The 19,868-nt window shown below is 34.1% G+C and overlaps 1 protein-coding gene across 1 annotated transcript in view; it reads left to right on the forward strand.

Moving 5' to 3' along the window:
- The first annotated feature begins 16,354 nt into the window (after positions 1 to 16,354).
- Positions 16,355 to 19,868, forward strand: part of LOC107460262 (WD repeat-containing protein DWA2) — a 12,328-nt gene continuing 8,814 nt past the window's right edge. Inside the window, 1 exon segment of the mRNA XM_052253204.1 lies at positions 16,355 to 16,480. Within this exon segment, the coding sequence (XP_052109164.1) occupies positions 16,355 to 16,480 (126 nt within the window).

Here is a 19,868-nt window from a genome sequence, read left to right on the forward strand (position 1 = left end):
ACTGCAAATAGAATTAAAGTAAGAGCTGCATCGGGTATCCTAACTCTTTGTAAGTACTTACTTAATTTGCACCTTTACTTGTTTCTAATTCATTCCGAACAACTAAATTTGTATTTTTAATTGCTTGAGTTTCTTGTAATTAATCATGTCCTTTTGAATAAGCACTAACAATAGAATTTAATTAAGTAAAAAATTCATAAATCTAAAGTACCCTTCTTGAAGCTGTCAGCAGTGTCAATTGTAATTTATGAGCAAAACAATATACATAATATGCTTGTGGAGAATCTCTAAGAAACAAAGCTTGCAAATCATTCCACTCATTCCAGATGTTGTCACTACAAGATTTTTATTTAGTTGTGCCAATTTTTTTTCTTATTTGTGGAGGTTTTCAAAACCCCCAAAATTTGAGGTGTCACGAAGTTTTTTATGGGAGTTTTTAAAAATCTCCACAATCTATTCAGTGGAGGTTTTATGTGTGTTTGTAGAGGTTTAATATTGGACTTTTGTGACGATTTTAAATCACTTTTGTGGCAGTTTAAAACCCCCACAAATTAATTTTTAATTTAACAAAAAAGTAATTATTTTGTTAGATTTTCAAACTTCCACAAATCCTGTAATAATTTATTTATTTTTAATTTCACATCATTCATTAATCTCATCTCATTTACATACTCTCAAATTAAAAATTTATTTTTTAATATAAAAAACTAAATATTTTATAACACAATTCCTTAATATAAGACATAACTCTATATATAAAAAAAGTTCTCAATATTAATAGTTCCAAACAATATGATATTGTTCTAAATAACTATTACTATTTTTCTTTAAAAATAAAATAAAACAACAACTTCAATATTTCAATATCATCTACATAAAAGTCTCTAGTAATTACTAAAATAATACACTTCTTACTATATCAAATACAAATACTTAAATATCATTAATATTAAGTTATCCTTCTAGTGTAGTGACATCTATCAGAGAGTCAATTACCAATTGCTCTACAAGTAGTTATGATACTAAACTAAACCAAATGTATTATTGTCAATGATAACACTAACTATGGAATGAGTGCTGAATCCAGATCTAGTTAATAGTAACAACGGCAGCAACTTTGAGCTGAGACTTCATTTATTCCAACAAATACACTATAAGAAAAGTCCAATGATTTTTTTAGCACAATGTGTAAAGCTGTTTCTAACTCTTTCCGAAGCTCTTCCTTTTTGGTTTTTAGTGCATCTCTTACAGTTAACTGCAAATTCTTTGTTGCTTTACTCTGCAACATAAAAATAACTAATATTATATTTGTGGTTATTTGATATAGCATTTACACCATTAGGTTCTTGTAAAATATGGACTTTCAGGTGAGATTATTCGTATAACGATGTAGTGTAGATTTTAGTTCCATAAGCAGTTCCATAAAGTATAAAAAAATAAAATAATATTCAGTAACTTATTAGTATGTGGAATTTATCAAGCAAGACTTCTACTTAAGAAGAAAAACAAAAACGGAAAACAAAGGTCATATTACCATTTCATTGTTAGCGGTTTCTTCCTTCAAAAGACAAGGATCATTCAAGACATCATGACTGCTCTTAATCTTTTGCTTCACAACTTTACCCAGCCTTAAAAGATAAAATTTAGTTGTGATAAAATTTTTGACAGATAATTTTAGTTGTGCAACAATATTCTTTCTATAAGATAATTTGTACTCCAATAAAAATGGACTCCAATGATAGAAAAACTGAAACACATATAAGGTAGTTGCAGCTCCATCATCCAGTCACTTTCTTTCATTCTCGACCAATAACTGTAATTTGCATGGGATATTTCAAGTGTATTCATCCAATAATAATATACAGAATGCTAAGGAAAGATGGAGAAGAAGAATTCACCAAATACATATAACAGCACCTTATGGCATGAGATCCATAAATATATCAACCAGATCATTAGAAGAAAAAAAACAAAAGAGCTGGAAACTTATAAAAAAAACCAATCTTATGCCTAAGATGCCATATAAATTCCTAAAAATTTGCACGTCAAAGCATGGACACCTCGTTTGCATTACCACCTTGAATCCAAGTAAAAAAATAAAGAAAAGAAGTATCATATTACTGATATGTCTGCAGTAAATTTTGGTAACTGACTAACCTTAAATAATTAGTGATTCACATAAGATGACAATAAACTTACCACTATTATCTCCAACATTTACCATGCATGAATCATTTGATTTTGCTTCTCTATCAACATTATCCAGTGTATATGCTGTAACAGCAAATCTGATTGCCTCCCCATGCACAGCAGCTTTTAAAATGTGTTGTTCTATGGTCTCTGGTGCTTCAAATTTCTACAAACATGGATTGTCAAAACTCTTCTTTTCCATCTTAATAAAGTTCTTTGTTTATCAATAAAAAAAAAACAACATTGAGGTAATACATATTTAGGTTACAAGAGTGAACATTATGCTGTTGCAACTTCAATTAAAATAATGATATTGAATGGTGATTAAATATCCACTTTTTTCAATGCTCATGTATTTTCCATATATATCATATTATCATTGCTGAACCAGAACTTTTAAAGTAATAAGCATACAAATTACAAAGTACTAAATAGAGGGTCATTAGTGTAATACAAAAGTCAAACATTAATTACTAAATTGATCTGATTGGTTTATTACCTTAATATTACTTTCTAGAAGGTAATTTAATTATAGCATTGTAATATAATCAGTTGCAATGTGTAAAGGAGTTGTTCCACCGGCATTAACATTTACTTTCGCACCCGTTTGCATACAATAAAATTCAAATATTAGAATATAGAAAAAGAAAAAGAAAAAATTGGTAGTAATTATATAATGAGTAGTTAGTGCTTTTGTAATTTGTACACAAATTCATTTGTTGTCTAATAAATGTGCTTTATCAATAAATCTTCCTTCCCATTTTTGCTTCCATGTGTCCCTATTGATCCTTTTTGATGAAGAGCAAATAGTTATTTATGAAATTTACATATACAAGAATAGTCAATCGTTCTCATTATCTTGATCTTCACTTGATATCTTTGTGATGATATTATTTTTATGTAGCATTACATTAAACCAATTTACTTGATGAAGAATAGAACATGTTTTTTATTATTTGTGCCTATAATAAAAAATTAATATATAATGTAAGAGTGTCACTTCAAACAAAAAAAAAAGAAAAAAGAAAAAAAAACGGATAAAAAAAGAAAGAAAAAAATAATTTAACAGCACATTTGGTGACTTTTGTACTAAAATTAGAACTCACATTCTATTCCTGAGAATCAAAAGCAATTTCTTTTAAACACAACCTCATAATTTTTGCAAGTTTTGCACAAGCGTCAAGGCAAAGCTGCATTTCCTGTACGCAAGAAACTAGAATGTCACTGATAGTTCATTCCTTGCATTTACTAATTATATTAATATAAGAGTTTCTCTCACTAAAGCCTAAACAAAACAGTAATGCATCAATCCTCAGAACAGTAAACTTTGGCTTTTGCTAAGTATTGTTCTTGAGAACAATAAAATAAATAGGCATACCTAGTTAATCATTGGGGTAGACCATTCCCCAGTAAATGTAAGTTGAGTAATTTTATAGCGAGATGGCATGCACATAATCATCAAGCTTCCATCTTGAGAGTTTTTCTCCTCAAAAATAGGATCAATGACAAGATTCTTACTGAAACAGGATTGCAATTATTAAAAATAAATAAATAAATAAACTTGTAATTTTTGGGGGTAATCAAAACTAAGTAAAAGATTACAGAAGATCAAATTTGATAGTAAATCAAAATTTCCTTTTGGACTAAGCTAATCTTTCTAAGGCATTTGACATATTTTGGACTCTGGTATTAAAATTCAAACCTTGGTTTTGAAAGAACAATTAACATAACTTCATTTTTATATTGCTTTTAAGTAATTTATATTTAGAAAATCATCCTCCTTAATTTCTAACTATTGATATCAAAATAAAAGAGTGTCACAAAATCAAAGTTAAAAAATTAGCAAATTAATTTATCAGGATTTCAAGTAAGAGAATAAACAATTCATCAAATACTTGGAGTGCTTGAGAATTTAAAACAATGTTATCCATTAAGAGATAATAAAACTCATCGAATATTATATCACATAACAAGGCATTCAGAATCTGCGAATGAAAAACAAAAAAAATGAGGAAAAAGAGAAGGAGAACCATAAATTGAGAATGAGTGTAAAGAAGAGCGTTCAAAACGGATAGAATGCCGATGGAGAACACGAGCGTCATTGACGGGAGAGTTGACCGAAGAGACGCTTTCTCTTGATCTCAAATGTTTGGGTGTTGCGATTAGGTCTAGAAACGCGTTGATGAAGGAGGTGCCTTGACTCGATCTCAGTAGCTTTATGGTAGAAGCAGAAAAGAGATGAACTCTAACGGCAGTATGGTGGCAATGGCGGCGGAGACGGCAACAGAGATGACAGTAGAGATGTCTATCGTGAGCTTAGGGTTTCGGTTCCCTCTCACTCTTTGGTTCCCTCTCTTTGAGTGAGTATTAGATTTTGAAAGAGTTTTAGTTATGTGGTAATTAACAGTGGAGTTTATTGTTAGTCCGTGGGGGTTTATCAAAATGTTACATATAAAATATATTGGGGAGGTTTTTAAAAACCCCCCTTAAAAAATACCGACAAATATATAAAAATTTTGTAGTGTGTTAGCACCATTGTACCCTTGACCTCTAATATTTTTAACTTGGAGATTATAATAAGAAAGGACAGAAATTAATTCTTTCTTTAAAATTATTGCACAAGTATTAGTGACATGCACAATATTAAAAAATCTCTCTTTAACAAAATCATCTAGAATAACAAATCTCAAAGCAATGGCCATTTGCTTTTTTTTAGATTCATCTCTAGCTTCATTAACCATGATGCAGAATTGTTTAGAATAAGTAGTATGACCACAATTCAATCAATCATGTGTCAAATAATTTGTTGTTGTTAGTATATTAAAATGTTAATATAATAAGGTCATTGATTAAATTTAGAGATTTATCATTGTGATAGTGATCGTAATATTGAGAGATGAATCTTTTATAATTTAATCTAAATTATTTTTAGTCATAGGATTATTAAAAAGGACATTAATAATTCGAAAAGATCAATATTTATATATTTGTCAATAGGATATTCTCAAAATGAACATAATAATAGAGTTCTTTTGACTTGGGACTTCATAGTAATTAACAATGTATTTATTATACTTTGATTCTGGACATATAATACCCTAGGGTGCTAGTTAAATGGGCATTGGGTATGATTTAAATACTTGTAAAATTAATGATTAGTCAATAAAGAATCCGTCAACTCTCGGTAAAGAGTTTGAGCTCTATGATTATAATGACTGAGATAAATAAAACCTTAGACAAGAGAATTGAATGAAAGAATAAATGAGTTTCTTAGGTCATTCATAGTTCATTATAATAATGGTAACAAGTTAGAGTTTGACAATTAAACCATACTCTAAGGGTTAACTAAGAGCTGAAAAGATGGAAGGAATTATACTTTGTTCTTCTCAGGTTCTTAGTAAAAGTATATTACTTCATACTATCGGGTCGTTGAGGAGTACTGTTAGACGTCAATCTTGATTAGTAAATTTAGTATGACTAATTTACTACCCACTTAGTATTGAAACTATAGGATCATATACTAACGGATGTACTAATCTGCTCTAAGTATATCACAGGAAAAGGATTGGCGATGCCCATTTATTCACTATCTGAAGATTGGAGAAATACCAGAAAATGAAAATACAAGATCATTCAGATACAAAGCAAATCACTACACTATGATGGGAACATACCTATACAAATGAGGTATTTCTAGGCCATTACTAAAATGCCTCAGCTGAACAGAAGCAGAAAACACAATAGAGGAAGTGCACGAAGGAATTTTTGGACACCATACAAGAAGTAGAAGCCTGGCCATAAAGATCCTCCGAGCAGGATGCTACTAGCCGACGATAAGAGAAGATTGTAGAAATAAAGTACAAAAGTGTGATGCATGTCAAAAATGCGCGCCGCTTATTCACAACCTAGCTGAAAGCAAATTACTACACTATGATGGGAACATACCTATACAAATGAGGTATTTCTAGGCCATTACTAAAATGCCTCAGCCAAACAGAAGCAGAAAACACAATAGAGGAAGTGCACGAAGGAATCTGTGGACACCATACAAGAAGCAGAAGCCTGGCCATAAAGATCCTCCGAGCAGGATACTATTGGCCGACGATAAGAGAAGATTGTAGAAATAAAGTACAAAAGTGTGATGCATGTCAAAAATGCGCGCTGCTTATTCACAACCTAGCCGAGCTATTGCACACTTCAGATGTCAGCTGGCCCTTCCACAAATGGGGGATAGATATACTTGGTCCATTCCCAGTCTTGCCAGGACAGGTAAGGTTCCTCTTGGTAGCAATTGACTACTTCACAAAGTAGATAGAAGCACAAGCACTTGCGAAAATTACAGCAGAAAAGGTACAAAATTTTATTTGGAAATCAATTATTTGTAGATTCGGATTACCTAGGAAAATCATATCGGATAATGGCCAAGCACTGATAATCACCAAGCAACGTCGCAGGAGAAACTGTGAAAACTGCAAACTTCAAAAAACAGAAAGAGAGAAAGAAAAGGAAAGTTACGGAGAAGAGAAACCGTTTTTTAAGCGTGGAATTCAAAAACAGAGAGGCTAAGAGAAACAGGGCAACTAAAAACCAATTAATAAGGGTATTAAACCCTTGCGCATTCCCAAGGCTACAAGCGCTAAATACAAGAACACGCGCTTTTAAGAAGAAGCAAAAAAAAATGTTCCATATTCAAAAAAGAGAACCCTACAAATAAGAAATTGACAAAATGCTCGAGATCGGCTTCATCATAAAAGGATCGAAGTCCTAAAACTGAAGACTCGACCTCAAAACAGAAGACCAAGCTCGAGCAGGGGCACTGTTTACACCCTGGGTCGAGCTGTTCGACCCGGGATGCTCTACTGACAAGTCGACCGACCTCTTCAGGTCAGGACAAATCCGACCTCTTCTCAAAGAGCTCGGCCAAATCACAGAAAAGCCCAAAAAGGGCCCAAATGGAGGACCACACCCCAAATCCTAAGGCAGCCCAAGCCTACAGAGAGAAGGGCGGTTCTCTTGAAGATAAGATTACCTCACTTAAAGTTAAGATAAAGATAAGATAAGATAACTAACTTATCTTATCTAAGAAGGCCACTCTACGCCATTATAAATATACTGGAGTACCCAGGTATAACTCATACTCTGAATCTACTAAAAACTTGTTTAATACCCTTGCTAACTTAAGCATCAGAGTCCCTTGCAGGTACCACCACCCTTCGGTGACAAAGGATCAGCAGCATTGGCAGTCCAACAAGTCGGACACGCCAGAACTGGCATAAAAGCTGGAGTTAAACGCCCAAACTGGCACCAGAGCCTGCGTTTAACTCCAAGAAAAGCCTATGCACATGAAAGCTTTAATGCTCAGCCCAAGCACGCACCAAGTGGGCCCCGGAAGTGGATTTCTGCATCATTTACTTATTTTTGTAAACCCTAGGTTACTAGTTCATTATAAATAGGACCTTTTACTATTGTATTTTCATCTTTGGATCATCTTTGATCTTGGGATCAGGTCTTTGAACCCTTTTTCGATTGTTTCATGTTATTTGGGAGGCATGGCTATTCGGCCATGTCTAGACCTTGTTCTTATTTATTTTCAACGGTGGAGTTTCTACACCTCATAGATTAAGGTGTGGAGCTCTGGTGCTCCTCATGAATTAATGCAATTACTACTATTTTCTATTCAATTCAAGCTTATTCTTGTTCTAAGATATCCATTCGCACTTCAACATGATGAATGTGATGATCAAGTGACACTCATCACCATTCTCACTTATGAACGCATGCTTGACAACCACTTCCGTTCTACCTGAAAACAAGGTTGAATGCATATCTCTTGGCCTCTTGGTTCACGATGCATGGTTGCCTCTTCTGACAACAGAGTCTTCCATTCTGTGCGATCAGAGTCTTTGTCGTATAAGCTAGAATCAATTGACAGCGTTCTTAAGATCCAGAAAGTCTAAACCTTGTCTGTGGTATTCCGAGTAGGATCTGGGATGGGATGACTGTGACGAGCTTCAAACTCCCGAGTGTTGGGCGCAGTGACAGTGCGCAAAAGGATCAATGGATCTTATTCCGACACGATCGAGAACCGACAGATGATTACCCTACGTAACCCGTAGCCTGACCATTTTCACTGAGAAGACGGACGGTAGCCATTGATAACGGTGATCCCCCAAGATACAGCTTGCCATGGAAAGGAGTACGCATGATTGGATGAGGACAATAGGAAATCAGAAACTCAAAGGGAACAAAGCATCTCCATACGATTATCTGAAATTCCCACCAATGAATTGCATAAGTATCTCTATCTTATTTTATGTCTTATTTATCTTTTAGTTATCAAAACCCCATAACCAATTGAATCTACCTAACTGAGATTTACAAGATGACCATAGCTTGCTTTAAGCCGATAATCTCCGTGGGATCGACCCTTACTCACGTAGGTATTACTTGGACGACCCAGTGCACTTGCTGGTCAGCTGTGCGGAGTTGTGAAAAAAGTGTGAACTCACGATTTTGTGTACCAGTTCTTCCTGTGGAAGACCGGAATACTGGCAATTTTGCTGTACCATGATAATGAGCTGAAGATTTAACTCAAAACTACTGGCTCTGAAGGAGGGTATACAGATACTACTTCCATATGAAGCAGTAGTGGGGTTGGCATAAGACCCCATAGTCCTTCTGGACTGTTCATTTCCACTTAGGTCCATGATGGAGAAGGGAGATGATGTGAATTGTAAATAAACAATAATTATTTTTTTAATTTTTTTTGAATACCGAAGTAAAAATAAAATAAAATAAAATAAATGAAAAATTAAATGTAAGTTTCGAAAATTAAGAGGAGAGAGAAAGTGGTTAGGTAATTTTGAAAAAGATGTGTCCTAAAATTAAAGATACTAGAAGATCAACACTTGTAAGAGGATAAAAGAAAAAGATTTGAAAAAGATATGATTTAGAATTTTAAAGGTTGAAATTTCCTTAACTAGAAAACACCAAACTTAAAATTTTTCAATCAAATTAAAAAAATTGGAACAAGTAGTTCGAAAATTTAAACAGAAAAAAGGATTTTGAAAAATTTTATAAAAGATTTTTGAAAAATATAAAAAGAAATTTTAAAAAGAATTTACTTTTAAAAAGATTTAAAAAGATAAAGTTTTAAAAATTGAAATCTTGACTTGACTAATAATAAACTACCAAATTTTAAAAATTTTGACTAAATCAACCTAAGAAATTCGAAAATGATGAGTAAATAAAGGAAAAGATATATTTTTTTAATTTAATGAGGAAAGAGAAAAACAATAAAATGACACCAAACTTAGAATTTTTAGATCAAAACAAAGAAAACAAACAAGAAAACTTTGAATGTCAAGATGAACACCAAAAACAAATTTTAAAAATTTTTAATAAAACAAAAACATAAAGGTTTACACCAAACTTAAAAATTTTTATACCTTGGACACTAATAATTCGAAAATGCACAAGAAAAATAAGGAAAGACACAAAACAAGAAAAACTGAAGATCAAACAAGGAACACAAAAAATTTGAAAATATGAAGGGAAATAAAAACATGCAATTGACACCAAACTTAAAACATGAAACTAGACTCAAACAGAAAACTCTAAACCAACAAAAATAATTTATTCCTAATCTAAGCAACAAGATGAACCTTCAGTTGTCCAAACTCGAACAATCCCCGGCAACGGCGCCAAAAACTTGGTGCATGAGATTGTGATCACACTTTTCACAACTCTGCACAACTAACCAGCAAGTGCACTGGGTCGTCCAAGTAATACCTTACGTGAGTAAGGGTCGATCCCACGGAGATTACCGACTTGAAGCAAGCTATGGTTAACTTGTAACTCTTAGTCAGGAGATTAATAATAAAAAGGATTTTGTTGGAAAAAGTAAAAGAACATGAAATGAATGATACTTGTTATTCAGTAATGGAGAATAGGTTGAGATTTCGGAGATGTTCTGTCTTCTGAATCTCTGCTTTCCTACTGTCTTATCTCTCAAACGCGCAAGGTTCCTTCTATGGCAGGCTGTATGTTGGTGGATCACCGTTGTCAATGGCTACCATCCGTCCTCTTAGTGAAAATGGTCTAGGTACAATTTCTGTACGGCTAATCATCTGTCGGTTTTCACTTGTGTCGGAATAGGATCTCTCTATCCTTTTGCACACTGTCACTGCGCCCAACATTCGTGAGTTTGAAGCTCGTCACAGTCATCCCTTCCCAGATCCTACTCGGAATACCACAAACATGGTTTAGACTTTCCAGATCTCAGGAATGCTGCCAATTGGTTCTAGCCTCTACCACAAAGGTTCTTATCTCACGAATTTGAATGCTCTGTTGTCATGAGAGGCAAGTCAAACTCGTGGATCAGAAGCCCAAGAGATACGCACTCAAGTTGTCGCCCAATGACTACGTTGAGCTCAGATAGAACGGAAGTGGTTGTCAAGCACGCATTCATAAGTTGGAGAATGATGATGATTGTCACAGATCATCACATTCATTATATTGAGGTACAAGTGAGTATCTTAGAATAGAAGCAAGCGTGATTGAATAGAAAACAGTAGTAATTGCATTAATTCATTGAAACACAGCAAAGCTCCTCACCCCACCTATGGGGTTTAGAGACTCATGCTGTAGAGATACAATATGAAATGTAAAAAATGTCATAAGTCGCTAAATGAATCTCTAAAAGTAGTTTTTATACAAAACTGGTAACCTAGGTTTACAGAAAATGAGTAACTAAGTGTAGATAGTGCAGAAATCCACTTTCGGGGTCCACTTGGTGAGTTTTTAGACTGAGTTTTGAAGCTTTCACGTGCATAGGCCATTCTTGGAGTTAAACGCCAGCTTTGGTGCCAGTTTGGGCATTTAACTCCAGTTTTGGTGCCAGTTCTGGCATTTTACGCAAGAAAAGGGTTTCTGGCTGGCGTTTAACGCCAGTTTGGGCCATCAAATCTTGGGCAAAGTATAAACTATTTTACATTGCTGGAAAGCTCAAGATGTCTACTTTCCAACGCAATTGAGAGGGCGCCAATTGGGCTTCTATAGCTCCAGAAAATCCATTTCGAGTGCAGGAGGGTCAGAATCCAACAGCATCTTCAGTCCTTTCTCAGCCTCTGAATCAGATTTTTGCTCAGGTCTCTCAATTTTAGCTAGAAAATACCTGAAATTACAAAAAAATACACAAACCCATAATGAAGTCCAGAAATGTGATTTTTGAATAAAAATTAATAAAAACATAACAAAAAGTGAATAAAACATGCTAAAAACTATATGAAAACACTACCAAAAAGCGTATAAAATATCCGCTCATCAATTCAATACATTAGGTTTTGAATTGTTAGTGTTTGGAATTGTCTAATTTTGTTAATTGCTATGTTGATGACTATTTTGCTGAGAAATTATTGCTGAGATTGTTTGATAATTGTTTAATTTTAGTTTAATTTAGTTTAAGTTTGATTAGAATTTCAATTTTAATTTTGAATCAGTTTCAAAGTTAGTTTAGTTTAATTTTCTAATATTAGTGGATTTAGGTTGATTAAGTTATGTTAGATTTAATACATTAGGTGTTGAATTGTTAAAGTGTTTGAAATTGTCTAATTGTGTTAATTTCTGCGTTGATGACTGTTTTGTTGAGAAACTATTGTCGAGATTGTTTGATAATTGTTTATTTGCAGACATATAGACAGGTAGAGGTGCTGCGGATCAGGCTATTGGCCGTGGTCATAGTTGTAGTCGAGATAGAGGGAGGGTTTGTTCATGTACCCCCAGGACTTTTGGACAATGTTCTGAAAACTGAACTGGATCGACCGGTTCAACCAGATTAACCGAAAATCGATCATTAAGCCGGTTCGGTTGACCATATAAACTGTCTGGTAAAGAACCGGCTAGAAAATTGGTCGATCCGGCAGTTAACGTGTAAACCGTCAGAATCGACCAGTTTTTTAGAGGGTTTTTGATTTGGTATTACTCTTCAAAATAGTGCCATTTTACCCTAAATCTACCCATGACCCCCAACGCAGCTCAGTCACACTCCCACCCCTCTCCTCTTTGAGATTTTGAAATTGTAAGAACAAACTCAAGAAAGAAGCCTAGCCACCATCCTCGCCGCCCGCATCCACTGCAGCCCGGCAGCCACCTCAGCCAGCCCCTATAGTCCCGTCGTGTGTACAGACATCGCGTGTGGAAGTTCCGTCGCCATCACAGGTGTTGTGTCGCCTTCGTAGGAAGCTTCATCGCCGTCATGGGAAGCTGTGATACATGATTATTTATTTCTACTGTTTTTACCGTGATTATTTAATTTTTTTCCCTTTCCCGGGACACTATTTATTGTTGTTGGATGTCTCAAGTGTACATGATGAATGTGATCGACCTTACACACCTAACATTGTTCGGATTTGTCTCAAAGCACATCATTCAATCAAGCAAGTCACCTTGGATGAACTTGTATGTAGACAAGGAGATTAAAATGTCTTTTAAACTGCTGCCACTATTTTTATTTAGTCTTCCGTATCATTAGTCCCATGGAATTTGGTTATAATGCTCTGAAGATATGGGAATGACCTTTTATAAATTATTGAAGAAATTATGTTTTTTAATATAATTTTGAACATAATACATATTTTTCGAACCTGATTTTAACCGGCAACCAGACAGTATAAATAATGAAATCGTAAACCACATATTTAGTTTTGGCACCTATGATATATATTCTTATTTGTGTGGTTCATCTCCACTTTTAAATCTACTTCAGGGCACTTAGATTTGTATCATTTGCAGGTGAAAGGAAAACGTGTCAGTGCCAACAAATCATTTACTGATAAGCAGAGCAATGGGCCCCGGGAAGTTGTTAGTTGTGTTGTTAGCTTGTTATTAATTGCAATAAGTAGATTAATGAATAAGTAGTAAGCACTATAATTTGGAATCATTTTTACTGGTTTTAGTGTTTTATTATTATTTGAAATTGAGTTGTTGATTAGCTGGATTTTGTTTGTTAAGTTAATTTTGTTCATAAATTTTGTTAGTTGGATTTTGTTTGATGAGTTAATTTTGTTAGCTGATTAACTAAATTTGGTTTATTGAGTTAATTTTATTTGTTTGAGTTAATTTTGTTCATAATTCTGTCAAATTTTGTTCATCATGATGATTATGATTTGTGATGAGTTGTGTCTTTGATTAGTTGAAAATTTGTTTGTTAATATTTTTTTTAATAGCAGAACATTATGTGTTTGTCACTATACGTGTTTTGGTTATTTTTAGTTACGAATTATGATGTTTGAAGTTGTTCGTAGACTTCTACTATTAAATTATGGATAATTTATGATGTGAAATTGTGAAATTTTGAATTTTATTAAGTTAGAAATGATTGAATTTATATATTTAAAATTATATAAGTTTTTTAATAACTTTATTTAATATTTAATTAAACCGGTTGAATTCCGGTTGAATCCCGTTCAAACCATTGAACTAGAGACTTTATCAGTTTATTGACCGATCCGGTTCTCGCAATCTTGCTTTTGGATCATCTCCCTCTACTCCGACCACCCCGGTGATGTCACATGTTACGAGTTTAGCGGACCAGCCGTTCATCATGGTCCCTAACCCCAACTACATACCTCTGTCTACGGCGACACCGCCGCCTCCTACCGCTCAGTAGCCCGGATCCACGTTGATGCCGCCTCTAGTGACAGATGTCGCAGCCTCGGAGTCTAGCCACGGAAGTAAGGCAGCAGCTGATGCCCTTCCACCACCTCCCATCGTACGGTTGAAGATTCGGCCTGATGGTGGCACATGATAAGTATCACGTTGAATCTCATGTATTTTCTGTTTACGGTTATTGCTGCAAGTGCCTGGAAATTGATTCTAGTTTAGCGGATTTAGGTTTGAATGCTGGTTAGTGTTTTTAAGTTTGAACGATTATGATTAACTTTTTTGTTATTTAGCGGATTTAGGTTGATTTAGTTGGCTGGTTAGTGTTTTTAAGTTTCAACGATTATGATTAACTTTATTGCTGAAATTTCCTGAAAATTAATTCATGTCTAGTGGATTTAGATTGATTTGGTTGCTTGGTTAGTGTTTCCTGTTTCAATGATTATGGTTGTTGCTGAAAGTTCCAGAAAATTGATTCCTGTTTAGTAGATTTAGGTTCATTTGGTTGGCTGGTTAGTGTTTCCTGTTTCAATGATTATGATTAACTTTATTACTGAAAATTCTTGAAAATTGATTCTTGTTTAGTGGATTTAGGTTAATTGGATTGCCTAGTTAGTGTTTTTAAGTTTCAATGATTATGATTAACTTTATTGCTGAAACTTCTAGAAAGTTGATTCTTGTTTAGTGGATTTAGGTTGATTTGGTTGCCTGGTTAGTGTTTTTAAGTTTCAAGGATTATGATTAACTTTATTATTGAAAGTTCTTGAAAATTGATTTATGTTTAGTGGATTAAGGTTGATTTGGTTTCCTGGTTATTATTCTAAGTTCAATGATTATGATTCCAGTTTAGTAGATTTAGGTTGATTCTTGTTTGTGGGTTGTTAGGTTTGCGCCGAACAACAATGTGTATACTCAAGAGATAACCAATGCCATCAAACTGATGTACGACCATTCCTGGCCCAATTACGTGAAGATCCCCGCTGAGATCAGGGAGCGATGGTTTCAGAATGGCCGGTAATCACTTTTTTTTAGTTCCAAGCCTTTTTAGCTAGTTTGTATCTTCTATCCTGCTTAACTAATTTTAAAGTTTCTTTGTTGCAGCTTCACTTTAGGTGGGACGCTGAGCACGACCTTACTATCAGGAAGATATTTGACCATTGAATGAGTCAACAGCTCCAACAGATGCTAGATGATGTTCATTAGGGATGGGACCACCAGACATCCTAACTCCGACCAGACATAAAGAAGGCTCTATTTGTTCATTGGGAGACTGATAAGGGATTTTGACATTAGCGTCTCACCAATAGAGCTAACAAGGCCTCGGTCAGGTCATCCAAGTATATTGGCAGCTCAACGACCTTCATGAAGACTAAGGCCAGGCTGGTATGTAAAGTGACTTTAATTTTGTTAATAACTTATTTATATTCTTCTGCATATCATTACTATGCATCCTAATCATATTGTTTCAATGCAACATGTGTAGTCCAAGTCGTTGGATCACAAGGCGACGTTAGCAGAGACATTTAAGTACACCCATATATTGAAGGAAAATAAAGAGACATTTGATGATTAGTAGTCTCAGGACTATTATGTGAGTGAACATATATCCGATTATCTTCTGATATAACGTTATTAGAGATTCACTGTATATTTGTCGTACTAATCACAATAACTTGTGTTAATTACATAGGAGTCCTACACACACAGACTAGAGGCCGCGACTTAGGAGTCTCAGCAAGGTAGAGAGGACACCATCGATGGCTCCGCAGCTTCAGTCGTCAATCCTGATGCGGTTTGGCACGAGACCGCCTCAGTACCGTACAAGAACCGCGTATATGGGATGGGGTCGTTCTTCGCCAGCAGCCTCCGCACCTCCAGATTGAGGCTATCGTCAGGCTTTACCACTAGTCGAGCCGTCAAGTTAGAGGAAGGTATGGATTTGAGGCTACAGGTGCAGGAACTCCAACGCAGTCTTCAGCAGCAGGCTCAGAAGCTTAACAATTATCGGGAGACATATCAGAAGATCCTCACCCGTGTGACGTCTATGGATGAGTTTGGGCTGGAATGGAGGGAGTCGCTAGAGCGGATTCAGCGTTTAGAGGCTCAGATGGAAGTGTATCAGGTCCAAATGCTCGCCGGCATCGACCTTGCTGGTGGCAGTGCTCCTGCTGGTGGCAGTGATCCTGCTGCAGGTGGCAGCGGTGCTGCTAGTGGCATACGGACTTCACTGCCTTCTGGGTTGCCGACTCAGGGCCATGGGACCATCGACGACGACGACAACGACTACCTGGATCGGTAGTTATTAGTTTTTCGTCTTTTTGTTTCATTGTATTTATTTGATGTACTTGATTTTTAATTTATTTGAACATTGTATTATTTATTTTAAATAAACTTTTTTCATTATTTATGAATCGATTAAAATTAGAATAAAAATATTTCAAATTTTAAAAAAAAATTGACATTACCGTCGGAATTACCGAAGGAATAATCTGACGATAATATTATGCAGAACAACATTTTTTGCGCCAAAAATATTGTTGGAAAATCCGCCGGTAACCAATTGGTTTTCCGAGCTGATAATCCGTCGCAAAATTCGAGGTCATTACCGTCAGACAAAAAAATTCCGATGGTAAATATTTACCGCGGGGTTTATACCGTCTGATTGTTTCCGACAGTAAATCCAACGATTTATTCGTTTTTCAACGATAAATCTAACGGTACCCAACATTTATGTCCCACGTTCTTTTTATGAAACCGAACTTATACCCGTACAGTCCTAGTGCCCCAGTTGACTCACAAGCCCACACTGCATCTTTTACTTCTGTATTAGTAGGTATATCTGATGAGCGGATAATTTATACGCTTTTTGGCATTGTTTTTAGGTAGTTTTTAGTGTGAATTAGTTAGTTTTTAGTATATAATTATTAGTTTTTATGCAAAAATTACATTTCTAAACTTTACTATGAGTTTGTGTATTTTTCTGTGATTTCGGGTATTTTCTAGCTGAAATTGAGGGACCTGAGCAAAAATCTGATTCAGAGGCTGAAAAAAGGACTGCAGATGCTGTTGGATTCTGACCTCCCTGCACTCGAAATGGATTTTCTGGAGCTACAGAAGCCCAATTGGTGCGCTCTCAATTGCGTTAGAAAGTTACATCTTGGGCTTTCCAGCAATGTATAATAATTTATATTTTTCCTGAGAATTGATGGCCCAAACTGGCGTAAAACGCCCAAACTGGCACTAGAATTGGAGTTAAACGCTCAAACTGGCATCAAAGCTGGCGTTTAACTCCAAGAAAAGCCTATACACGTGAAAGCTTCAATGCTCAGCCCAAACACACACCAAGTGGGCCCCGGAAGTGGATTTCTGCATCATTTACCTATTTCTGTAAACCCTAGGCTACTAGTTCACTATAAATAGGACATTTTACTGTTGTATTTTCATCCTTTGATGATCCTTTGATCATCTTTGATCTTGGGATCAGGTCTTTGAACCCTTTTTCATTTGTTTCATGCTATTTGGGAGGCATGGCCATAACCTTGTTTTTATGTATTTTCAACGGTGGAGTTTCTACACATCATAGATTAAGGTGTGGAGCTCTGCTGTTCCTCATGAATTAATGCAAGTAATACTATTTTCCATTCAATTCACGCTTATTCTTGTTCTAAGATATTCATTCGTACTTCAGCCTGATGGATGTGATGATCCGTGACACTCATCGTCATCCTCCCTTATGAACGCATGCCTGACAACCACTTCCGTTCTATCTGCGAGAGCTTGAGTGTGTATCTCTTGGCCTATTGGTTCACGATGCATGGTTGCCTCTCCTGACAACAGAGCTTCCATTCCGTGCGATCAAAGTCTTCGTGGTATAAGGTAGAATCAATTGGCAGCACTCTTGAGATCCGAAAAGTCTAAACCTTATCTGTGGTATTTCGAGTAGGATCTGGGATGGGATAACTGTGACGAGCTTCAAACTCGCGACTGTGGGGCGCAGTGACAGTGCACAAAAGGATCAATGGATCTTACTCCGACATGAAGGCAATAGGAAAGCAGAGGCTCAGAGGGAACAAAGCAACTTCATACGCTTATCTGAAATTCCCACCAATGAATTGCGTAAGTATCTCTATCCTGTTTTATGTTTTATTTCTCTTTTAATTATCAAAACTTCATAACCATTTGAATCCGCTTGACTGAGATTTATAAGATGACCATAACTTGCTTCAAGCCGACAATTTCTGTGGGATCAATCCTTACTCACGTAAGATATTACTTGAATGACCCAGTACACTTGCTAGTCAGCTACACAAAGTTGTGTATCACGATTTCGTGTACCAATATCCTTAATTCTTTTTGCTTGTTATTTCGATATCCTCTTCACTAAACCTTCTTGGAATCGTATATCTGGCATATGTTTCTGAGAGTATAATTTTTTGAAGTATATTTTTGTAACCTGGTCGATTTTGCTCGAGTTCTTAACATTTTTTTCGCTCGTCTTGAATAATTCAACTTTTTTTTTTTGTCTTATGGTTTCTTTCACATGAAAGTACTTAGTGTTTTCATTCTCTAATTGATATAGTGTTTCCTTCCCTGTTAATATCACACTTTAATTTGGCTCTTTAGTACTTTTCTTCTTAGCCAATTTTTTTTTTTTAATAATACACCAGCTTCTAACATCCTTTTGCCTTTTCAATCTCATTTGTGTTTGTCTTTATTCTTATCATTTTATCACATCCTACTTTTAAAATGTTTAAATTTAACCTAATTTTAAATTTAATATAATTTCTATAATATAACACTTTTTTATTATAAATATATTATAATATAAGTAAATTCTACCAGACTCTTCTAATTTTAAAAAATAACTGACCTTTTGTTATATGTCACAATATTAATGATTGAATTAGATTGATTTGTCATGGTTTTATTTAATATTTTATTTAATTTAAGTTTTAATAACCCAACTAACTAATTATGGTATAATTCTTTTTGTAATTTATAAAAATCATTAAAAAAAGTCTCATTTTATAATTTATTTTTTTCAAACCACATATTTATTAATTATTTTCAACCAAAAAAATCTCAAAAAATAAAATAAAACAAATATAAAAAATCATTTATTAATCATTTTGTAATTTTTTTTAAAACCACATATTTATTAATCATTTTCAATCAAAAAAACTCAAAATATAAAATAAATAAATAAATAATTTAAAAGACAAAAAATTCTCGTAACACCATCACTTAATAATTTTGTCTTACTTCCTTCGTATTATTCGAAAAAAAATTCATTCTTTGTATGAAGACAATTTAGGAAGAAAAAAACGGTTAAACTCGGAGTTATTAGAACAGGAGAAAAAAAAGAAAGAAAAAAAAGAACTATGTAATTTATACCAAATTTAAAATTCAAATTTAATTGAAAGAAATTATTAAGAGGGTTTATTTTTAAAAAATATGTTATTATCTAAACAATTTCTATAATTGTGCGTGTTTGTATATATTTCAGTTTATTTATTCAATAAATTTATTCAACATGTACGACTTTAATTGAACTGTAGTTGAAAATAAACTGTATTATAATGGAAGATTTTGTAGTAAGTACAAAATATACTATATATGAAGAGGGTTTTTTAAAAAATATGAAGCAAATAAGAGAAAATTATCCAGATATAATGTTTTGGGAATTTTTAATGTCTTTAAAGCTTTTTTATATTTTTTTATCTTCTGAGATTTTTTTCTTAGAAATAATTAATAGATATGTGGTTTGAGAAAAAATAAATTATTTTTTAATAATTTTTATAAATTGCAAAAACAATTATATCTTAGTTAGTTGGGTTATCAAAATTTAGATTAAATAAAAAATTAAATTTAACGATAATAAATAAATCTAATTCAATTATTAATATTGTAAAATGTAATAAGAGGATCAATTATTCTTTAAAATTGGAAGGATTTGATAGAATTCACCTATAATATAACTAGAATCCTAAATGTAAATATTATGTATAGACCAATAT

This window comes from Arachis duranensis, chromosome 8, assembly GCF_000817695.3.
Source record: "Arachis duranensis cultivar V14167 chromosome 8, aradu.V14167.gnm2.J7QH, whole genome shotgun sequence".
NCBI lineage: Eukaryota > Viridiplantae > Streptophyta > Magnoliopsida > Fabales > Fabaceae > Arachis > Arachis duranensis.